The sequence below is a fragment of the Arvicola amphibius genome, chromosome 14 (genome assembly GCF_903992535.2).
Source record: "Arvicola amphibius chromosome 14, mArvAmp1.2, whole genome shotgun sequence".
In the NCBI taxonomy this organism is placed as follows: Eukaryota; Metazoa; Chordata; class Mammalia; order Rodentia; family Cricetidae; genus Arvicola; species Arvicola amphibius.
This window is the reverse complement of record NC_052060.1, coordinates 12,205,415-12,228,918: the sequence shown is the minus strand read 5'-3', so window position 1 is coordinate 12,228,918 and position 23,504 is coordinate 12,205,415. Positions and strand designations below refer to the sequence as shown.

At 45.3% G+C, this 23,504-nt stretch overlaps 1 protein-coding gene across 1 annotated transcript in view; it reads right to left on the bottom strand.

The window, feature by feature from the left end:
* Nucleotides 1-684: 684 nt before the first annotated feature.
* Nucleotides 685-23,504, bottom strand: part of Vtcn1 (V-set domain containing T cell activation inhibitor 1) — a 66,756-nt gene continuing 43,936 nt past the window's right edge. The window contains exons 2-6 of the mRNA XM_038311796.1: nucleotides 21,774-21,838; nucleotides 13,754-14,101; nucleotides 9,305-9,583; nucleotides 4,688-4,856; nucleotides 685-2,153 (exon numbers count right to left, since the gene is read on the bottom strand). Of these exons, the coding sequence (XP_038167724.1) occupies nucleotides 4,738-4,856; nucleotides 9,305-9,583; nucleotides 13,754-14,101; nucleotides 21,774-21,838 (811 nt within the window). The 3' untranslated portion in view covers nucleotides 685-2,153; nucleotides 4,688-4,737. The remainder of the gene's footprint in view (nucleotides 2,154-4,687; nucleotides 4,857-9,304; nucleotides 9,584-13,753; nucleotides 14,102-21,773; nucleotides 21,839-23,504) is intronic.

Genomic DNA, 23,504 nt, shown 5'->3' with positions numbered 1-23,504 from the left:
TTCTCAATAGTAAGCGTCGTCTTGCTTGGAATGGTCATGTACACCCTTAATTCCTGCAGTTGAGAGGCAGAGGCAGGCAGATCTCTGAATTTGAGGCCAGCTTGGTCTGTATAGTGAGTTCTAGGAGAGCCAGAGCTACATGGAGAGACCCCATCTCACAAAAAGGAGCTGTCTTTTGTGATGCTTGCGCAATTGATATGTATACACACACGCACATGCGCACACATATGTGCGCGTGTGTGTATGTGTGTGTGCCCTGAATTTATCTATTTCAAATCAAGAGCCACGACTATTTTCCCTGATAGAAACAGGTTAGGCTAGTACAAGCCTGTAGAAATTTCCTTAAGTAACTATCCAGAACACTCAGTCCATACAGACTCCAATCCTTTCCTATTTAACCAATTAACATTTGTGGAAGGCCTGTTATCTGTGGGAGGTGTTGATCTTTAGAACATGTTCTGTAGACTTTTCATGCATCTCTCCGTTTTCACCTTCTGTGACAGACCAGGCAGACAGCAGTGTAGGGAATGTGTATTTAATAATTCTCTAGAATGGTCTCAAGCTTTCTGTAACAAAATGTAATACAGACATCATGATCCAAAGTCCAAGGAGATAGTGATCAACACATGAGCATGGGGAGAGAGTTGGCAAAAAGTGTTCTCTGTCCATCCAAGCTTTGTTTCTTAAGCCTTCATTTCAAAGAACACTGCCCCATTTTCTCTTAGAAGTCTCTGCGTCGGCTAGGGTATAGCTCAGTGACTTGATCTCTAGCACCCTAAAAACAAGCAGAACTCCCAAAGCCCAGAAGTCTCTGTGTGTTTTGAGGAAGATTTATTTCTGTTGCCTTAACGTGTGTTTTGTCCAGACATGATCGCGAGATGTAAATCCAGAGACAGAAAACTTGAAATGGAAATCGGGCAGCATTTGAGCCAAACTTACTGTGTGGCAGAATGAAGGGAGAGGCCGCAGCAGTACCGTGAGCTGAAGATAATCCTGCGGAGAGTCTCTCACATCGCTCGCCAACTGTTCACTGAAGGATGTCACACAGCGCAGAGATCGGGCTCTCTGCACAGGAGCCAGAGACAGCAGCCGATGCCCACTCTCAGAAGCAAATGGGCTTGCTTGCACTCACCTTTTCCCCACATCTTTTCTGTTCTAATTCAGGATTTCCCAACCTTGATGTGATTGGCATTTGGAGTTGGATAAATTCTTTCTTAGCAGGACTTGTCCTGTCTATTGCAAGATGTTGAACATAATCTCTGAGCTCTTCCCTCTCGGTACCAGTAACCCTGCTCTCCCTCTTCCTTTAGTTGTGGCGATTAGTCTCCCTCCATTGCCAAACGTCACATGAAAGATAAGAAGGGGGGAAAATCACGCCACTTCACCCCCAGTGCTCTGGAGGCCGGAAGCTGAGGTCACGACTATTCATGCAGGGTAGAAAGTAGAAACTTCAAACCTCATGATGACATAAGGCCACAGGGCAGGATGAGGAGAGCGCCTCTCCTGAGCCGTGAACAAATCAGCATCATCCGAGAACTAAGCTGCATTTGTTTGCCCGAGAAAGAAGTCATTCCGATTATTTGGAAAAATCAGCATCATTCGAATATTTTGTTTGCCCTGAAATTATGATCACCCTCCCTACACGGTTGACATTTGTCAGGTAGGAGGAGAAGCCAAAGCAGTTTTGAAAGCATCCTAATGAGAAGTGCATCGCGGGGGCCCGTCACTCAAACGCCGCCACCTCGGAGCTGTGAAGTGGCGGCTGATTAGCTGCTGTTCACAGTGTACACTATGTTTAATGTGCTGAATACAAAACGAGGATATGGCGATCAAACCCATCCAGGAGCTATGAGAGCAACACTAACAGCCCATCCTCTCACTCCCCCGGAGCTGGCAGCCAAGGGGAGGTCCCTGAGGCCTGGGAAAACCCTGCACACGTTGTACTAGCGGTCTTACTACACTCTAGTTTGGTTGAAATATTTTCTAGGTCCGTCTTGTTCCTATTGGAGGCATCTGTGGGTTGCTTTTGTTTTCTTCTTTGCGTCTTGTTCCTGTCTGTTCACTGCAGACTTCTAGACACGAATTCATTTTCTCCCAGAAATACAAAACTAGGTCATATGTCGTGGAGACTATGTCTGTAGATCTCTGGGATTCTGGAAAGAACAGCAGGGAGACATGGTGAGAGGAACTCAGCTAAAGCTCACTGGGAACCCAGAGTCTCCCCCCACTTGCCTCTGTGTGAGTATACTTCCTGTTTTGAAACAGGATTGTTTTTCCTTTATTCTGTTGTCCTACCGTGGTCCACGGTGTATGGGCTAATGAGGGAAGGAGATGGCTTAACTTTTTTTTTCTTTTTCTTTTTTTTTTTTTTTTTTAGTTTTTCGAGACAGGGTTTCTCTGCAGCTTTTTTAGAGCCTGTCCTGGAACTAGCTCTTGTAGACCAGGCTGGCCTTGAACTCACAGAGATCCGCCTGCCTCTGCCTCCCGAGTGCTGGGATTAAAGGCGTGCGCCACCACTGCCCGGCTGAGATGGCTTAACTTTTAAACTAAAGGAGGAGCATCCAGCTACAGTCTCAGGGGAGCAGCAGGCCCTCAGAACACACAGAAATGGAGAGATAAAGGATGGACAGGATCCTGGAGTGAGGCTGGTAGACACTATTCTGTCTGTCTCTACTCCTAGCCAGAGAGTGTGTGACCGAAAATGTCATGGCCAATAAGAATGTGTATCTCAAATAATGAGCCATCCCTTTATTTTAAAAATCTACATAGAGAAAAACAAACAAACAAAACAAAAAAACAAAATCTCCTCCAGAAAAAAAAAAGTTTGGTTTAAAGTTATTCTTCTGTAGAGAAAACTACTTTCTATAGAGAACAAAGTAGTAACTGAGGATTATGTAACCCTGTGTGCTATGTGTGAACATGTCTTTTATATGTATGACTTGACTTTTTAAGAAAAGCTGAAAATAGCTGGGCAGTGGTGGCGCACGCCTTTAATCCCAGCAATTGGGAGGCAGAGGCAGGTGGATCTCTGTGAATTCGAGACCAGCCTGGCCTACAAAGTGAGTTCCAGGACAGGCTCCAAAGCTACAGAGAAACCCTATCTCGAATACCCCCCACAAAAAAACCCAAACAAAAAACAAACGAACAACAACAACAAAACCCAATTAGAGTGGAAACAGGGATCAAGGGAGGAAGATAGAGTTCCTATTTCCCCCTGTGACATCCCTAAGGGACAGTCCCTTGCAGGGAGTCTCCCTCTGCAGAAAACCATGGGGTCAGAAGTGATGGGAGCTGGCAGGTTTCTTTACAACCAGTCCACTTTTTATACTGCACTGTCTTAAGAGCTTAGAGAACATGAAAGGGAAGAGAAGAAACAAATGAACACATCTCCACCTCCCTCCAGATCTTAACTACCTACATCTGCCTCAGAGAGGGCAGGATGCGCTGTATACATGGCAGGTGAATGTGAGATTCAGGGACCCCCGGGAAAGGGATCTTAGGCTGAACTGCACTTCCCTGAAATGGATAAAGGAAGTCATGGATATGAACTGGTAGAGAAGAAATTTCCCAGAAAGAACAGAGAGGGAGAGAGCAAAGCCAGAAGGTGTGTGTGTGTGTGTGTGTGTGTGTTGGGGGCAGAGGGATATTTTGAGAGAAGAAAGTTAGAGGCCTCTGATTGCTCAGCCGAAGATAATATCTCTGATACAGCTGTGCCCAGACTCATCCTGGGTTCCTGAGCAAAAAGACACCATGGTGAAATAGTGTTTGAATATTTTCATTCTGGTACCTAGTTTCTTATCACCTGTAACAGGGCAAGAATTAGTCTAGGGCTGGAGAGATGACTTAGTAGTGAAGAGCACTGCTTGCTCTTCCAGAGGATGGAGGTTTGATTCCCAGCACCCACATGTCAGCTCACAACTGCCTGTAACTCTAATTTCAGGAAATCACATACACTCTTCATTCTCTGTGGGAACCAAGCACACACACACGATGCTTAGAGCTCCATATGGCCAAAGCACGCATGTACATAAAATAATAAAATAAACTAGGATTAACTTGGATATAAGATGATAAAAAAGGGATTGGGATCAGTCTGAGAGACAACTTGGAGGAAACACTGTGGGTAGGGATCATGACAAGACACTGACCGGAAGGACAGAGAACAATTAGAAAAACCCTGGGACTGTGAGCCTCAGGCCTCGTGGGAATGTAGGAGTGCTGAACTTCACAGCTCAGTGCTGAAGAAATTTTATTTGCAGAAGAATTGTTAGATGGAAATGTCCCATCAGAAATTGGAGCCAGAGAATACATCTCAGCAGGAGGCCAGCTGGTGAGTCACCTGGGCCCAAGATGGGCCGGTTAGCGACTCAGCAAAAGAATAATAGGTGTTTGGATTTACACAAAGAGTTGAGCTGTGTAGAGTTTGTTTTCATACCTGTCGCTCAGGACTCTGCTCTTGGCTAGTACTAGATCCTCACAAACCTTAGCCTTTCACAACACTGGGAAAGGTCCCTGCCCCTAGCATCAAGGCGTATTCCTTCCTGTGGCCGATGCTGGCAGCTGTTGGACTCCTGCTTCCTAATGATTAGTCTAGAGCATGGGCTACAGTTGTCTAGGGCTGGAGGGTAGGCTCAGCTGTCAAGGGCGTGGGCTCGGCCGTCCAGCAATGCTCTGTGCAATAGCTCACCTGCTGTACCAGCCACTTTGCATGCTTTTGTGTGGCCAAGACCCCTCATCTTAGCATCTGGCAGTGGAGAGAGACAGCAGTGCCCAGACAATCAGAAGGACAGAAGAAACACACCAGGAAGGCCCCGAGTTCAGTAGCTGCAGCTGACTCCGCCTTTTGACCTCCGAATCTGTAAGAGGAGAGAAAAATGTTCAAAGTCACAGAAAAAAAGCTGAATGTCCCTTTTGCGTGAAGAAGAAAGAGCACCTGAAAAACGAAGCAATTTGTGTCTAACAGGGCAATTTTGTCTTCTCTTTACACTTCTGAAATGAACTCAGAGGTTTCCCTTTTCATGGAGCAAGGGCCATTCTGTGGTCCAAGTCAGTGAGGATGCAGCCAAATGAAATATGACATCAATGCTGGTTTCTACGAGAAAACGTTGCTAATGGAAGGGCTCAGGCCAGTTCCTAGAGTTTGGACCTACTTCTCTCCAGGCAGGGACCTTCACAGGTTCTGGGCCATCGGATTCCATCACACCTCCATAAAATAAGGAACTGTCAATTTCCTCTTCTACTCCTTTCTTCCTAGACAATCCGATTTCATGCGGCCATTTCGATTCTGTCACTCATTAGGTGTGTGACTGCAGTAAGTAACTCAGTACATGTTGGCTCCAGTTTCCTCCTCTACAAAGAAAGCTAAATTAAGGATGGCCTACTTCACAGGGCGATTATAAGGATCCCTGGGTGACTTAGCACGGTGCCCGGCTAACTTGAGTGTTAGCTGTGAACACAACCAACGCAGTAGACCTACTCAGCTGAGTAGCTATTTCCTCCGCCACCCCCGCTTACGAAGGTTTTCTTCAGTTTAATTCTGTCTTAACTTTCACATCTGGATTTATTATTGTTACCAAATAGGTCAGTTAAAAAACACAATTATTCCGTAAATTCATGCTTTTGGTTTTTGATATTTTGGGATAGTGTTTCTTTGTGTAACAGCCTGGAACTTGCTCTGTAGACCAGGCTGGCCTCAGGCTCACAGAGATCCACCTGCCTCTGCCTCCCAAGTGCTGGAATTAAAGTCACGTGTTGCCCCCACCACCTGTCAATAAATATTTTTTAATATCTACTATTGGGTTTCATTTTTCCTTCGAGATTTATTTGATTTTTCTGTGTGTCTATCTGCTGTGGGGACATACCTGTGTGGGCGCAGCTCCTGGAAGCCCCAGAACTGGATGTTGGATCCCCTGGAGTTAGAGGTCAGTTGCCCCATGTGGCTGCTGGGACAGAATTCGGGTGCCCTGTGAGAGTAATATGTGCTCCTAACCACTGCGCCACCTCTCCAGCCCCATATCGTTGGGTTTCAGAGGAGTCCAATAAATAACACCCTTTCCCCAGCTTGTCGCTGAGCCAAGGAAAAGAAGGACAAAAGCCAGGCAAGCAGAAGACCTAAATAACACCTCTGCTGCTCAAAAATCTAGCGGTGAAGGGGGACACTTGGTAGAAGCAGGCAGCCGCAGCCTGGACCCTCACTCTGTGGCAGACAGCACCAGAGTGTGGCAGGCTTCCATCTTCTGAGACAGATCCAGCTCCCAAAGCACCGTTGGCCTAGAGAGCAGAGCAGACTATGTCTTTCATGGTAGTGACAGCAGAGAAAGGGAGCTCAACCATGTATGTTCAGCTTCTGATGGTCTCCTTCTCCAGGGAAGATGTGCACTCACAGGTTAGACACACAGGGATCCTGCTCCCAGAGTCAAACACACAGAGTGGAAATGCGGCCCCCGACGCCGACATGTGATAGCTGGTGTGCCAACCACAGCCTTCTCTGCCTGCGTCCTCCATGGACATTTGAAGAGCAGCATCTCTAAACCATTATCTCCTCCCTGCCCATATGGCTCCTATTTCCCTGCTGTGGTGGTTGCATTACCAGGTTCCTAGATATCCCGGGTGGTGACATCAAACCCATTTTGACTTTTATTGCGGTGGTGACATCAAACCCATTTTGACTTTTATTGCTCTTGACATTCACATTTGCTTTATCAAGATCTATAGATTTGTTTTTATTCAAGCAGCTTTTGATTCTTTTTCTCTTTCAAAGGAAAGATATGCTCACAATTCCTCCCTTGGACACTGCCACAGCCTCCTGATTTCAAGGCGTCTGAGTCCTTATTTCCTTCTTTATAATCTCACTCAAATTCTGCTTAACCACTGCTCCGGTCTAGTCACAAATAACAACTCTCCCTTAGAGGGCCCTTATTAATACTGGGATTCACTTTTTAATGATATTTGTACCGTTTGTCTGGGTACACATGCTTGTTGAGCAACTGTCCAGACTGACTAATCTTTCACGGTGTGCATTTAATATAGTACATCCATTCTGTCCACTTGCTTTCTATGCCATCAATGGACACTTCAGATTTCATTTTTTGACTATTATAAATAGTATCACTATGGCCACGAATGTGCAAATATTTATTCAAGACTTTTCTTTGATTTTGCGGGCTATACCTAAAAGTATGGCTGTCAGGTCATATGGCTGGTCTGTTTTTAGAGCTTGCCATTTTCTGTTGATTGCACGAGTGTCCGTCCTACAAACAGTGCTCGAGTGGTCCAGTTCCTCTGTTCCTCACCACCTCTTCTTAATTCTGTGCCTTGATTTTTTTTTTTTTTTGGTGGCGTGTTGGTGACCATTTCAATGAGCTTGGGGTCTGAGGTGATTAGCTTCCTGCTGTTTCACTTAGCTTTCCTCTCAGGATGGATGTCGTGAAGCACACTTTGATGTGCCTTTTTGGTCATTTGAGTAACAGAATGAGAAAAACACTCTTTCTCATATACTTATATCAAATTCAATGCTCAGGGGGCTGGAGAAATGAATCAGTGGTTAAAGATGCTTGCCGTGATATCAGGAGGACCGGACTTGAGTTCACCAGAAGCCCACATAAACGTGGGGGTGAGCGTGGCAGCGTACCCATAATTCCAGTCTCCAAGTGTGAGAACTGAGGATCAATCCCCAGAGCAGGCTAGCTATCAAGACTAGATCTGGGTTTAATTGAGAGACGCTGTTTCAGTCCATGTATGAAAACACATGAAAAAACATGCACATAGACATCACATGCGCAGCAAAATGGAAAGGACGCATGCATGAAAAGTGGAGAAAGGCAACAAGTCTTCATTGCCTGGAGATGTAACCCCAGGTAGACTGCTTGCCTAGCGTGCACAAGATCCTGGGTCTGCACTGAAAAACAAAACCTTTCAATTTAGCTATTTAGTTTTTTGTTAAGTTATAAGGATTCTTTTGGATATTAACACCTTATTAGATATATGATTTGCAAGTATTTTCTGCTATCCTACAGATTAACTTTCGTAACTAAAATCTGAATACAAATGTAGGCTGCTGTGACTTAGTCTCTTAAACTCAGCCATCCTTTGGCAAGAACCTACAATGTACAAGATAGTCGCTTGCACTTTTCTAGATGTGACACAGACAGGGGCTCTTTCGGCAAACCCCAGCCTCTGAAGACAGGGTTCCGCAAGGCACAAGGAGCCACAGCCTCATAAGTTTCAGCTGAGTCTGGTTTTTCTTGAAACTGGCTTCCTTCTAGGTTTGGCATGCACTAAATGCACTAAAGCACCCCAGGCAGGTGAGGGGGCTTCTCAGACAGGCTGCTGAGAGGTGACTTCCAGCTACAGTTTTCAGATTTTCCTCAATAGTGGTCAGTATTGGTGAGATCGCCGTTCAGTCCCACGATGACTGAGGAAAATGGAGTCAGAGAGGTAGGCCTCTGATCTTCAGACTCCAGGCCTTCCCAAGGACAGGTTGGGATCTCGCGAATTTGGGGGAATTTAGGGTGCAGTGGGCCAGTTACCTTGGTCACAGCTGTCACATAGCCATTATGTCTCTCCACTGCACCAAGTATTCCCACTGACTTAGAAAGAGCCTCCAAGTGCTAACGCTCTCCAGAAAACAGAGGAGAAGAAGTCAATCAATGCCTTTTGGAGGGAGGAAATTGAGACAGAGACTCACTGTGTAGCTCTGCCTAGCCTGGGCCTCACTTTGTAGAGCAGGTTAGCTCAAACCCACAGAGACCCACCTGCCTTCCAAGGGGGAGCGTTAAAAGTGTGCGTTACCATGCCAATCTCAGGCACCCCGTCAACCAGTGTGCTATAAATATTGTGCTGTGTGAGGCTTTCAATTACATAAATCAGTTATGGTCAAAATCTCTAGAGCCGTGGTTCTCAACCTTCCTAATGCTGTGACCCTTTAGCACAGTTTCTCATGCTGTGGTAACTCCCAACTGTGAAATTATTTTCATTGCAACTTCCTAACTAATTTTGCGACTGTTATGGGTTGTAATGTAAATATCTGTGTTTTTCAATGATCTGAGGTGACCCCGGTGACCCTCAAAGGGGTTGCAACCCACACTTAACCACTGCTCTAGAGAATCTGGAAGACTAGAGATGTTTGTGCCCTGGTACATATCAGATAAATACAGTTTTAATTGACATATCTTCTCTCTAATAATACACATGAAAAACATGGAGAGCTGTGCAGGTATGTTTAGGAAGAGAGTGCCTGACTAGAACCCCCAGATCTTGGGCTTCAGCCTACAGCCCAGGAGGCAGGAAGCCCCAGGAAACCCACCTGTCACTTTGATGGCTCCTGTGGCTTTGGCTATGCTGTTCTCTATCATGCAGGAGTATGTGTTGTTGATTGTGACATTGTAGAGCACAGATACAACCTTCATGGTCACATTCTCAGAGTTCAATTCAAAGCTGGTGTTGGAGACTTCCGAGAAGTTGGCTCCTTGGTCAACTTGAGATGCCCAGGCCACTGTGGGCTGGGGGAACCACCGAGGAGCCTCACAGCGCAAACTCTCTGAGCTGGCATTATAGTCCACGTTTATCTCTGGCACACTGAAGGCTGCAGGGGCAAAAGTCAAAAAGGATAAATGTCAAGGGAAGACAGATTATACAAAAAAAAAAGCCTTAAAGTGCTAGGTCTTAAAAACACAAACAATCAGCCGAGAGGTGGTGGCGCACGCCTTTCATCCCAGCACTCAGGAGGCAGAGGCAGGTGGATATCTGAGTTAGAGGCCAGCCTGGTCTACAGGATTAGTTCTAGAACAGGCTCCAAAGCTACACAGAGAAACCTGGTCTCAAATAAACAAAAAACACAACCACAATCACTTCTGTCACTTAAGTGACTCAGGGCTTTCCCATGATGATTTTTGTGTGGCCCTTTATGTCGTGGGCATAAATAAATAATAATTTGCCCAGAGCATCGCTATAAATTATATCCCTTTGGCTAATACCACGAACTCCAGGGGCCTAAGTTTCAAGTATATCAGTGTTATGATAGGTAATGTCCTCCATGTACAAGGATAGTTAGGAAGAAAGGAAGGGAGGGAGGGAGGGAGGGAGGGAGGGAGGGAGGGAGGGAGGGAGAGAGAGAGAGAGAGAGAGAGAGAGAAAGAAAGAAAGAAAGAAAGAAAGAAAGAAAGAAAGAAAGAAAGAAAGAAAATGTTTATTGCCTTATAACAATAAAGTCAAGTCTTGGATAGCTTCTGGGTTTGATGTTTTAAGATAAAGAGGGAGGAGGAAGGAGAAAGAAGCAAACAGCACGACAGCACTCGCTTATCGCCACAGAAAGCCCACTCAGAGGCCTTGTCGCCATGGGGATTTGGAGTTTGCTTGGGTGGAAACTATAGCTCTGATACCTAGGAATAGAATGGCAGCCGTTTGTTTTATTCTAAGAAATTCTGTGCTCATTAAAGTAACATCTGGGAATTAAGGCATTCCTTCTTCTCCAAGTAGTCAGAATAACACAATATGTTATGGTTGTGTAGCTTGGTGTTCTTGTGAGACTCCTAACAGTGGGAGCCATGTTGTCTGTGGCTCTGTTGCCTGCTTTTAGGGCATTTTCTTCTTACTGGGTCACCTTGTCCAGTCTTGATGTAGGTGTGTGTGGGGGGGGGGGGGGTGCCTAGTCTGTTGTAACTTGTTATATTGTGTTTGGTTGATATGCCTGAGACGCCTTCTTTTTTATGAAGAGAAACAGAGGGAGTTGATCTGGGGGGAAGAAAGGGTGGCAGGGAGGAACTTGGAGGAAAAGAGGGAGAAGAAGCTTTGGTCTTCTGTATTAACATAAGAGAAGAATAACCAACTCACTAAATAATAAATAAATAAATAAATAAATAAATAAGTGTTAAGGATCTGGGCTTATTATTATGCCAAAATGGCAATCCACAATTAATTTTTAAAAATTGTTGTTGTGCTGATGGTACTGATGGAGCTGATGATGGCTGTAAGGGTCCATGTGCCACAGCACACCTGTGAAGCTTGGAGGATAGTTTTGTAGAGCTGGTTCTCTTCTTCCATCTTTACATGGTGTGGTTGTTTGAGAGAGGATGGTCACTATCAACTCATATGTTTGAATACTTGGTCCCGGCTGATGAAACTGTTTGGGAAGGACTAAAAGGCGTGGCCTTGTTGGAGGAGGTGTGTCACTGGGCTTCGAGACTGCACATGCTCACACCATCCCAGCTCAGAGCTCTCTCTCTGCCTCATGCGTGTGAATCAGGCGTCAGCTCTCAGCTGCTGCTCCAGCGCCATGCCTGCCTGCCTGCTGCCAATCTCCCTACCGTGATGATCATGGACTCACCCTATGAAACTGTGAGCCCCGAATACACCTTTTCCTATAGGTGGCTTGATCGTGGTGTCTGTTCAGAGCAATTGAAAAGTCATTAAGACACATGGTTTCCAGGGATCAAACCCAGGCTGACAGCTTGAATATGGAGCACCTTTACCTGCTGAGCCCTCTCACCAGGCCTCCAGGTAGTCGGTAATTCATTACGCCATTTAACTGCTTTTTTGCTTAGGGTTAGGCTGGTACTAAGTGAGAATGAAACCTTTCCCTTGCTGTTGTTTTTGTTCGTTTCATTTCTGAGTCAGAATCATGTAGCCCATGCTGGCCTTCAACTCACCATGGAGCTGAGGATGACATAGAACTCCTGATCCTCTGGCCTTCGGTGCCATGCGCTGAGGATACAGGCGTGTGCCAACACACCCTGCTCTTCACTTCCTCCCAATAAGCCTGTTCCATAGCAAGGAAGATGAGATGCACATGCTTGTAGCGATATGGAAACTAAGTCGTGAGCATATGCTTTGTGCTAGAGGTGTATCCCAGGCATTACTTTATTTGAGCTTTGAAATAATCCTATGGTTATCTGTTATACCTATGCTTAAACTTTACAATTTTGTAATCATTTTATTTTACTAATTTATTCTCTCTCTCTCTCTCTCTCTCTCTCTCTCTCTCTCTCTCTCTCTCTCTCTGCTGTTTTTCAAGACAGGGTTTCTCTGTGGAACAGCTCTGGTAGTCCTGGAACTCACTCTGTAAACCAGGCTGGCCTCAAACTCACAGAGATCCGCCTGCCTCTGCCTCCTGAGTGCTGGGATTAAAGGCGTGTGCCACCACCGCCCGGCTCTATTTTCTTTAAAAAATTGATTTATTTTAATATTATATCTTTGACTGTTTGCCTGCATGTCCATGTGTGCACCATGTGCACACAGTACCTGTAGAGGCCAGAAGGGGGATCATGGTTCTCGGAGCTGCCATGTGCAGGCATGTGCATGCTGGGAAACAAACCCAAGTCCTCTGGAAGGATAGCTAGGACTCTTAACAACTGAGCCACCTTTCCAGGCTGTCCCAATCTACTAAAAATTTAAAGTTAGCTTACAAATAAATTTAATTATATGAACAACTTTAGATTTACATAAACATTTCAAAGACAATATCCAGTAAGAGAATTTCCTGTAAGTTTCCCGTTCAGTTTCCTCTAACAAAGCATCTTCAATAGTCTTTGTTCTTCTGTCAAAATCGAGAAACCAGCATCACTGCTAATTAAACCCAGACTTTATTTGTATTTTGCCCATCTTCCCGTTAACGCTGGAATTCTGTTGTTGTCCCAGATTCTCACTAGTATGCCAGCGTGGTTTATTATTTCACCTCAGGTTTGGATGAACTGTGGCATTTTCTCAATCTTCCCATCTTTTTTTTTTTTTTTTTTTTTAACAGTTTTAGTAGTGGTCAGGTATTGCGTAGGGTGCCTTTGCGTTGGGATTTACGGGATGTTCTTCTCATGGTTAGAGTCAGGTGGGGGTTTTGGAGAGGAATACCGTGGCAGGGTAAAGTTCTCCTTCTGTCAGCACGGCCTGCTGGAAGGCGGGAGCTCTCCACACTCGATGATGTGAGGGGCGTGTGTTAGGTGTCTTAGAAAGCTGACTTCACGTCTCCGGCATACACTAACTGAGCTGAGTGGGCAGACTATCAAATGGTGCCTCCCCCTCCTGGAGAAGGAGAGAGGGAAGCAAATTATTTGGAATTTCTGTATGAGTTGTTTCATCTTCCTCCTTGTAAGTGTTTTGTGTGCTTTAGACCCCGAGTCATAATTTAGTAGCGTGTTTTCTTGGCTCGCTGTTTTAGGCTTTTGGGTGGAGTTTGTGCAGGTGGTCTTACTGTTCGATATTGCCCACCAGGCTCCCTCTTCAGATAAAGACGCCAAGGCTCAAGAGACTGCATTTATTAGCTAGGAGCCTTTAATCCCAGTAGCTGGGAGGCAGAGGCAGGCAGAGCTCTGTGAGTTCAAGGTTAACCTGATCTACATAGTGAGTTACAGAGACCCTGGAGACACACACACACACACAAAGAGAGAGACAGAGAGAGACAGAGAGAGACAGAGAGAGAGACAGAGAAAGAGACAGAGAGAGAGTGAGGGAGAGGGAGAGACAGAGAGAGACAGAGAGAGAGACAGAGAGACAGAGAGACAAAGAGAGACAGAGATTTGGGAATACACCTAGAAATTCAAAGGTGGTGAGAGACTTGAAGAAAATATTTTAAGTCCTAATATTATAGCAGGTCACTGTGGAAGTTGGTGTGGTCTCGGGCATAACAACCACTACTAACAGAGCTGAGAGAGTTTCGTCCAATATTGGTCATTTATGAATACACTATATTTCATCAGTGACTCGTGACCTTTATTTTCAGATATCTCTGGGGGGCCCCTCTGCCCACCCTGCAGAAGTAACTCACCTCCAGTTTTATACTCCAGGTTAGCGTTCCCTTTTCCTTTGGAGGTACGGATGTAGCACGTGTAGGTGCCAGCATCTATGAGTTGCACATTTTTTAGCCTCAGGGAAGCGTTGCCAACCACCACCTGATCAGCAAACACTGCCGTCCGGCCTCTGAACATCTCGTGCTGCTGTGAGAAATCGTCTTTGCCTTCTTTGAACTCATGGACCAAACCCAGGGTCCCTTCTTTCAGCCACTGGATGACAATGCCGTTGAGCTTGATGTCAGGTTCAAAAGTGCAGCTCAGAATCCCATCCTCTCCGATGTTTCCAGCCGAGGTGAATGTCCTGACGGTGATGAAGTGTTTGCCTGCGATTCAGGAAGGAACAGTGAAGCCCTGGTACTTTGACAGCCAAGCTTTTCACTAATGCAAGCCGGACAGAGATGTCCAGATCAATTAGAAGTAAAGAAAAGCGTTTTAAAAAGACACGACTAGAAAAAGGAGGAAGCCATGTTAACATCTACGGCAGATCTGCTGTGCACAATAGATTTTGTAAGAACAATCTGCCCAAACCCGGAGAGGCGGCAAGAGAAAAACACGTTGGAGTTGAGGGTTTGAACACAAGTATTCAAGTCTGCCATGCAACCTTAAATAAGTTGTGTGACTCCTCTGATTCCCAGGAAAATGGAGGTAACAGCCTCTGAGAGGTCGTTCTGAGGAACAAATCAGATGGGGGTAAACTTGATCTGAAATGGCAATTGCACAAGTAAGGTGTTATTTTTAGCTAAGCAGGAGGGACGCAAAGCTGTACATCCTGTTAATTAGTATTAGTAATTCTGAAGAAAGTTAAATCATAATGAGCTGGGACTTGATCTTCCTTGGAATGATGGAGAAACTCAGGCACCAAGAAAGGAAGTGATGGTTCTGAGGTTATGATATTATTTACATCGTAATAAAGAGTGGTATTTAATGATGATTTGATCCACAATAGAAGCCTCCTTCCTCACCTCTTTGATCCTACCATCTGGAGGAGTATTACTATGGTGATATCTCCATTCTATGGCCTTTCCTACAGTTGTGCAGCCTACAGCACACTCAAGCTGGGGGTTCTTTGTGCCCGCTGTTCTGCCTGAACGCACCCTAGGGTGACAGATTATTTTTAGAGGTTCTTGTGACATGGATGTGAAGCTAAGGCGACAGCCGTGGAGCCCAAGAAGACCAGGGAACAGAAACAAGGAAGTGTGGGAAAGAGACCGTGGAGAGCCTCATCCTAAGAGCCATGTTGGCTGCTGGGCATAGTCAAGACTGCAGGAGGTGCTACCCGGCCTCTGTATCTCTGTATTGTCCTTTACACAAACACCTGGTTTAAGTGCTTAAGGTAGTCCTCACAAGCCTTTCTGACACCCTCAGATGTTACTATGATGGGTCTTGGACACTGCTCAACTGTACTTTTCAGATTCCTTATTGGTTTTCCCACTGCGCCTGTCTGCCTCCTTCCCACACATTTTGAATGCATTGATCTTGCAAGTAGCTTTCTTAGTATACAATCCAAATACACCTGCCACCTAGCCACTGAGTTCCCGTGGTTACTATGGACTCTGGAATGAGTTGCAGATTTCCCAGCTTGGCCTTCATTGCCAAGCACTGCCTGGCACACAGTAAATGCCTCTTGTTCCTGCCTGGCAGTTTCCTCTCCCACTGTCTCCCTTCATCGTCTGCTTTGTCTCTGTCCAATGGTGTGTTGATTTTCTTTCTTCAATTTAAAGATTCATGAACAAATAGTACATGTTCCTTTTCAAACACAGAAGCAAACATTCTAGCCACAAGGGTGTCCTTGGCACTTCTAGCTCATTAAGGCCTGGGATTGTCTAATTGACTCCAAGACCTGAACAAAAGAGATGAGGGTAATGAATGGGAAATAGAGCCAAAGACACTAAGCTAGGTAGATTTGCATAAAAAAGAACAAAGGGCTATGGGTAGAAGAAGAAGTACAGCTAGAAAAAAGAGGCAGAGGAAACAGGCATGCACACATAGGCTGGGCTGGAAGATCTTTTTGAGGCTTGACAGCATGGAAAAAAAGGGATTTGGGGAGCAGCTTTCATTTAAGACATTTGGAAAACTAACAAGGGAAGAGAGCAAAAGGAGGTTTGACTGTGTGGTAACACGGCACCCCCGTCTCCTGTATTTTCTTGAACACTGCTTTAAAGGTTCAGGATTATTTTCAATCCTCTTTCTTTATATCAAGGTTCAGGCTTGCACGGGCTGCAGGGTCACACTCTGTTCCTTCCCAACCCTGCTCGTCTTTCTCCTGTGCAGAGTTCCTGCTCTCCTGGATCCTGCTTACCCACATTCCACTCATATTTGAGACAGGATGACAGTCCTTCTGAGAAACTCTTTTCAGCCAGGCAAGGTAGAACTGACAGATACACCCCCTCCATAACTCGTCTTTCCCCTTTACCATGGTAACTGCCTTCTTTCTTGACTCACATCTGGACTTGGCACTCATCTGTAAGCTTTGTCCAAGGGCCAGATGGTTTTAGTTATAACTACAGGTCTGATCGTGTGTGCTGCTCTGCTCCACAGAGAAATAATGTTCTGTGAGCTCCAGAGTAAATGAGAATAAACACAAATCAAAGCACTGCTTGTATAATATACCTATTGCAAGAGCAAAGAACCAAGGCCACCTCACTTAAATGTGGGAGAAACATTAGCCTTAAAAAGACGACAATAATGGGCTGGAGAGATGGCTCAGCGGTTAAGAGCATTGCCTGCTCTTCCAAAAGTCCTGAGTTCAATTCCCAGCAACCACATGGTGGCTCACAACCATCTGTAATGAGGCCTGCAGGAAGAATACTGTATACATAATAAACAAATAAATAAATATTTAAAAAAAGACGACCATAAGAATGTATACAGATCCTGAATGAAACCACAGAACAACTGGGACTTAACCAGAGCCAGAGTGAAGGTGACTGCACTGCATAAAGTGTCATTGAAGTTAATCTGGAAAATTACTTTTTCAGAAAAAAACCTGCACATAATTAGCACAATTATGGAGGAAATGAAATGATAATGATATATTTCAGTTTGGTAATTGTGTTACGGAATTCAGTCTAATGTGTTGGCCTTGAGCCCACAGGTAGGGGACCCACTGACACATCTCCTAGAGAACTTGGTAATTAAAAGTAGGCAGCTTCAGCGTGCCTGGGGACCTGCGGCAGCTTCAGGTCACTTGAGTTCCTATTCATGACGTGGCCAATGGGATGAGCGTGACACCAATCAAATTCTCATCCATAGGAAAGGAAGGGGAGAAATAAAAGCCAGTAAGTACTTCAGAAATCACAAGGCAGGAACCTAGAGGCAAGAACTGAAGCAGAGGCCACAGAGCAACGCTGCTTACTGGACTGCCTATTCTGCTTGCTCGCTACTTTTCTAATGAAAAAATATTTATATTTTTAATGTATGTGAATGTTTCCTGTGTGTATGTATGTTTAGCATATGCATGCCTGGTGCCTCAGGAGGTCAAAAGAAGGCATCAGATTCCCCTGGTGGTTGTGATGCTCTGTGTGGGTTCTGGAAACCAAAGCTGGGCCCTCTGCAAGAGAAGCAGTGCCCTTAACTGCCCAATCATATCCCCAGCACCTTAGCTTCCTTTATTTATATAGCCCAGGCCCACCTGCCCCTGCCCTGCACCACTCACAGTGTGCTAAGCCCTCTTAAACCAAGTAGCAATTAAGGAAAAGCCTCATAGACACGACCTCATGCCAATCTGACCTGGGCAGTTCTTTAGTGGAAGCTCCCTTTCTAGGTGACTCTAGGATTATGCCGAGTCGTAACTAAAGCTACGACAGAGGGGCAATTCCTACCATAGCTCTGGTCGCTTGAGGAAAGGGGTGGGAGGCACCAGAGGTGAGCAGGCTCTCACATCTCAACATCTCAGTTTCATATAGGTAATGTTTAATTGGTTCTTTCCTGCAGGGATATTTGGGATTGGGAGTACAGGAAACCCGAGGCAAGCATTTCATAGAGATTGGGATGGGGGTGGCCCTGGATAAGACTTAGGACATGAACTGTCCTTTGACACAATGCATCCCAGGCTCTATACATTCCAATAGCATAGAACACACTGGATGCTGTTAGCAGAGGCCCTGTAGCGTGTGCTGGAGCCCAGCTGTGCAGAGTGCACCATAGCACATGGCTCGGTGATGGAAACACACAGCCTGCTCCAAGCAGGGGTGACACCTATTGGTAACACTCTAGCAGAAGAGGAAAAGTGGGAGTGTAGCAGTGGCTCATGTGAGAAGAAATTAGGAAAGATAACTAGATCGGGAGAAATAAAGGGGAGAGGTAGGGAAGTGGCAGAATGTGGGGGTTTGGGAGCATGATGAAGATGTCACACCGTCCGGATCATAGTTCTGTCACTTTCTGGATATGTGACACTGGGCGATATTTCCAAGACCTTTATTAGTGCTTTTATGTGTAGTGTGAGGATGTGCCCTCATGGGGTCCCTAAAAGGACTAAATGATACAGCACAAGTAAAGGGCTTAATAGTGTACCCAACTTGTCATGCTAAACCTAAGTCTTGGGTATTGAAAACATTAATCCTGACAATTTGGAAAGACAGTGGACCAGGCCTCGGGAGGTAAGAAAGGAACATGGCACTAAAGGCGTTACCCTTAGTGACTCATTTTAAGCCACCAAAGTTAAGAACGAGCATCAGATCCTTCTTATGAATGAGTGTAAAGAAGCTCTGATGCTAATGACTCGCTTAGTGCCCTGTGTCTAGCAAGCAGGGGAGCCAGGACCAAACCAGTCCTGTCTGGTACCTAACCCAGACTGCTTCTGGCATATTTTGCTGATCGCTAAAGCTAGATTGAAGCATTTCAAGAACCAACCCATTATAAAGACATCACCACTTTAAGAATAAAAGCCATAGGGCTTGGGGTGGGATCCGGTGGCAGGGCACTTGCCTGGCACATGTGAGACCCCAGGCTTGATTCACCCCATCACCGCAGTACATACATGTAAAAACTTCAAGATAAAACAGTAAAAGGTCATAAATATAAGACACACAAAGAATTATTTTTTTACAAATGACTGTAATGTTTGGAAATATCAAATGTTTTCCAAACAATTTGAACAATGCTTCTGATAGGAACACGGGCGTATCTTGTGTCCAAAGGTGGAACAGTATTAGATGGTGTCTTTTGGCTGTCTGTCTTGGCCACCCTAACTTCATTAAAGGTCTTCCTTCGCATGGCCAGAAGATTGTGCCATTCCCAAGAGGTGCTAAATGAATTCACTGACAAAAGGAAATGGGTATTAACAGTATTCATGGTGTCCAACTGTGTCAGCCACTTATGCACGTGTGAGCAATCTCTAGGTTCTCACATGATCATGCATATTTTAACAGTGAAAACAGCTGATTCTGGAAAGTTAATTTACCTCCCAAAGGACATGATGCTGTCAAATTTGGGACCTGCCTGTCTCTGATCCTTAAACTCTTGTACTGTGAGGCGTTGTTGGGGACGGCCAGGGAGTGGCCACATTGCAGTGCTGGGGGACACTTACTGTGGCCAGGGAGACACCTTCCCGCTATGCCTCCTTTCCTCCTGAGTATCCTTTAATGAGGGGTTGATGAGAGTCTCTCAACCTCTCTTCCAAAGATTCACCTGAAGTGCAGCTTGTGTTGTATGAGGCCCACATTTAGAATGTTTATTTATTTATTTGGTTGTTTATTTTTGCGATGCTGGAGTGGAACCCAGGATTTTGCACACTGGGCAAGGGCTCTGCATCTGAGATCCATCCTCAGCCCTTGGTTTGGTTTTCCCTTTTTATTTATTAGCATATATTGATTAGTGATAGATGATGATGAGCTTCATTATGACTTTCATGCCTTTGGTCATATTCACCCCATTATCCCCTTCTTGTCCCTCTGCCACTCCCGTGGATCCCCTTCTTCTAAGATTCCTTTCTATCTTGTCTTTAACCCAATAGGCTTAATTAGGGTCTCTTCTATGATCATGAGTGAGAGATTATCTCAGGAGCATAGGAGGAACGAATCTCCTTCCTCCCCGCCCAGCAAACATTGACTGCCACTAGTTCCTTGGGGGAGGGAGAGCGCATGAGCCTCTCAGCCCTAGCAATTGTTACTGCACATAAATCCTCATGGAGGAGCAGGAAAAGAGATGAAATAATAATGTAAATCCAAAGACAGTAAAAGGGAGTAGAGATGGTCCTCCACTTACAGGGGTTCAGTTTGAGTTTATTAGACTCTATGATGGGGCAAAAATGACACACATTTGGTAAAAAGTACACTTCAAATTTTGATCTTTTATGTGTTCCTGTGCTGGTGTTATGTGGTGAGATACTCTGGTGATTCTGGAACCAGGGAGCCAAGTGTGTGAGTGTAGCTCCCATTGGCCACATGATCATAGAGGCAATGGCCACACTGCGGTGTCCTGTGTGGCAAGCATGGTGTCTGAGAGGCTGGGTGTATTAAATGCCCTGAACATGCAATGTTTCCAGCCTACAATTGATGCATTGGAATGTAGCTGTATTATCAAGAACCATCTGTATTAGAATGAAACAGATTAGCAAGTTCAGAAATATATCAACACACACATCATGGTTGGTTTATGATAATGGAGGCTTTGGAGAGAAGAAAGTGTTTTGAATAAATGATGCTGAGTCTACTGGACAGCCACGCTGAAATACTGAATCTTGACCTGTATGCTATGAAAGCCACTCTAGATGAGTTGTAAGTATACCTGCATGAGGCAAAACGCCGAAGCTTCTAAAAACTTAGACTTCCACAGCCTCAAGGAAGGCAAACATTTTTTAAATGGATTAGATTAAGTTCCACATATGAAGGAAAAGACTGATGAATTTGTCTATGTGAAAATGAAGACCATTCGTTGTTCATTGAAAGGTATGAAGGGAGAGAAAAGGCAAGCCACAGATCAGGAGAGCTCTAGTAGTTTGCAACCAGAATATATAAAGAACTATAAGTCAAAAAGAAACACAAAGGACTGGAGAAATGGCTCAGACGTTAAGAGTGCATACTGATCTCTTTCAGAGGATCTGAGTTTGGCTCCCCAAGGACACTGGGCAGGTCACAACCACCTGTAACCCAGTTCTATGGGGGTCTAATGCCCTCTGCTGGCCTCCTTGGGCACTGCACCCATGTGTACAAGCTTGCTCTTAGACACATATCCACATAATTAAAATAAAACTAAAATCTTACAAAAAATACAAACAGAGAAACTCAATTTTAAAGCAAGCAGAATATGTTTCTGATGATAAGGAGAGTGGTTAAGGGTGCTGATGCTTTGCGTAAGCAAATACACATATAGCAAGGTTTTTTGGGTCAGGCCTTGTGGCTGCCCTATAATAAGCACCCATATCCTGGAGGAGTGTGGCAGAGGAAAAAGGATACTGAAAATATAAAGACTAAAATCATGAAGTGACAGCTTGGTCACAGACCAAGCTAAAATAAGTATTTTGGGCCTGGCGGTGGTGGCACACACCTTTAATCCCAGCACTCGGGAGGCAGAGGCAGGCGGATCTCTGTGAGTTTGAGGCTAGCCTGGTCTACAAGAACGAGGTCTAGGATTCACCTCAAAGAAGACAGCTGCTGTCTTCTTCACTTGTTTTATTATTATTATTATTAATAATAATAATAATAATAATAATAATAATAATAATAGACGTTCTAGAGAAGTGGCCTATGGGAAGAGGGACGAGGGGGCTTCCTGTGACTGACATGCGCTGACTGCCTTTCAAGAGTGGTTCTTCTGGCGTCTGTTTCCTACCTGGCACGTTAGTCATGGCCAGCCATCCTTCTACAAGGCCCCTGTTTAGGAATGGCTGAGGCCTAAGGAGATAAACGTCTCAGGTGAAGAGGACATAGTGCATAGAGCAAGTCTCTACTTTGAAGTTTTCTGGGGAGCAGTCCTGCTCTTCCCACACGTCCCCGTGAGCGAGAAGAGGTTTAACGGAGATGGACGCAGCGTGGGCTGGGATTGGGTAGCACATACCTGAAATGCCAAAGCCAATGATGAGCGCTATTGCTCCAGCCAGGATAATGATGATGTTAATCACACTACGGACAGAGGGGGAGAGACAGGAAGTTACTTCTTCGTTCCATCCGACACACGGCCTGACAAGCATCCCGTGTAAGGTGTGCTATGTAAGACATCACAAGCTTTTCGCCCACGTGAGCCCTTCCTAGAAATGGGAACCTTAGAAGTCTCAGAGATCCCACCCCCATCCCACTGGAGTCTGGAGACAAGTGAAGAAATGTCCCTTTTATCTGATAGTGTCATCTCAATTTCCTATTTCTGAAGCACGATTAATAAAAACTCAAAGAAATTGGGGTTCAACCTGAAGATCCATATAAGCAAAACAGCCAGCCACTGGCTCTTACCTCGACCTCAGTCTGAAATGGCGATCCTGCCTCCAGGGATCTCACAATGAGACTGTGTTTGAGAGCGGTCTCCTCCTGTTTTGTAACCCTCTCTAGGGCTGGGATTAAAGGCGTGCACCATTGGGATTAAAGGCATGCACCACCTGGTTTCTATGGCAAGCTAGTGTGACTACTGGGATTAAAGGTGTGTGTTACCACTACCTGGTCTGTGAGGCTGACCAGCGGGGCTGTTTCACTCTCAGATCTTCAGGCAGGCTTTATTATTAAAATACAATTGAAATGCCACAACAGGTTTCCGGATCAGAGAAGGCTGTTAACACTGTCGAAGGAAGACTGACGGTGATATCTCTCTGCATTGTCCGATGGCACACGAGGAGACCTTGTGTTCTACTCAGCCTTACCCTTAGCATCAGTGCCACCTCTTTGTGGCACTTTTTTTCCTTTCTTGGTTCTTTCTGTTGACCCTCACCTCCACCTGGTGATACCTTCTCTACTTTGTCTGTACTCGCACCTGGTCTACCATGCCCCGCAGGTTCTCAGTGACTGTCTCCTGTCCCTGCTTTAAACAAGTGCGATGGGGGATATAGCAATAAATCACATATTTAGAATGGCACATCTAGGTGCCAACCCAGGGTCCGCCTAGCCCTTTAATTCCCGTTTCTCCAGATTTACTCTTTATCTTAGCACAGCCCGGCTGCAGGAGCACCACCTTCCTTCCACCTCTTGGTGCAGACCCAGGGTGCCCTTAGCTCTTTCCTAGTAACCCACTTGCCCTTCCCTTCCATCCCACCTCCATTCCTTTATGTCGGATGCTGATCTGCAGAGACACTTTCTACTAGAGAAAACACAATGGTGGGGCTTCATCATCCTTCCTGCTCCCCTCTCTAGACTCACCCTGAGCCTTCCTGAAGGAGCCCCTCTCCTAACCCACCTCCACTCCCTGGGGACCCTGCCTCTTGGTGTGCACCCTCTGTCTCCCTAGATATTTCCTTCTGCCCTCTTTGCCATTCCTCTTACACCATCTCCATTTCCTTGTGTTATCTTTTGACTGACAGAAGCCATCTCTGCCTGAGATCCCTCAGCCACCATAGTTTCCTAGGATCTAGAGTGGGAATGAGCAGCCAGAGAACAGAACTGCTCGCACAAAAAAGACCAGATAGCTATGCCAAGAAATAATCCCAAATATTATAACTACAGATACTTACATCCCAGTGCAAAAACACAAACATGAACAGTTAAGACACTATGCCTCCTCTGAAGGCTGATATTTTCAATAAAAGCCCTGAGAAATGCAGTTTAGCTGAAGTGTAAGACAAGGACTACAAAATAGGAATTATGAATA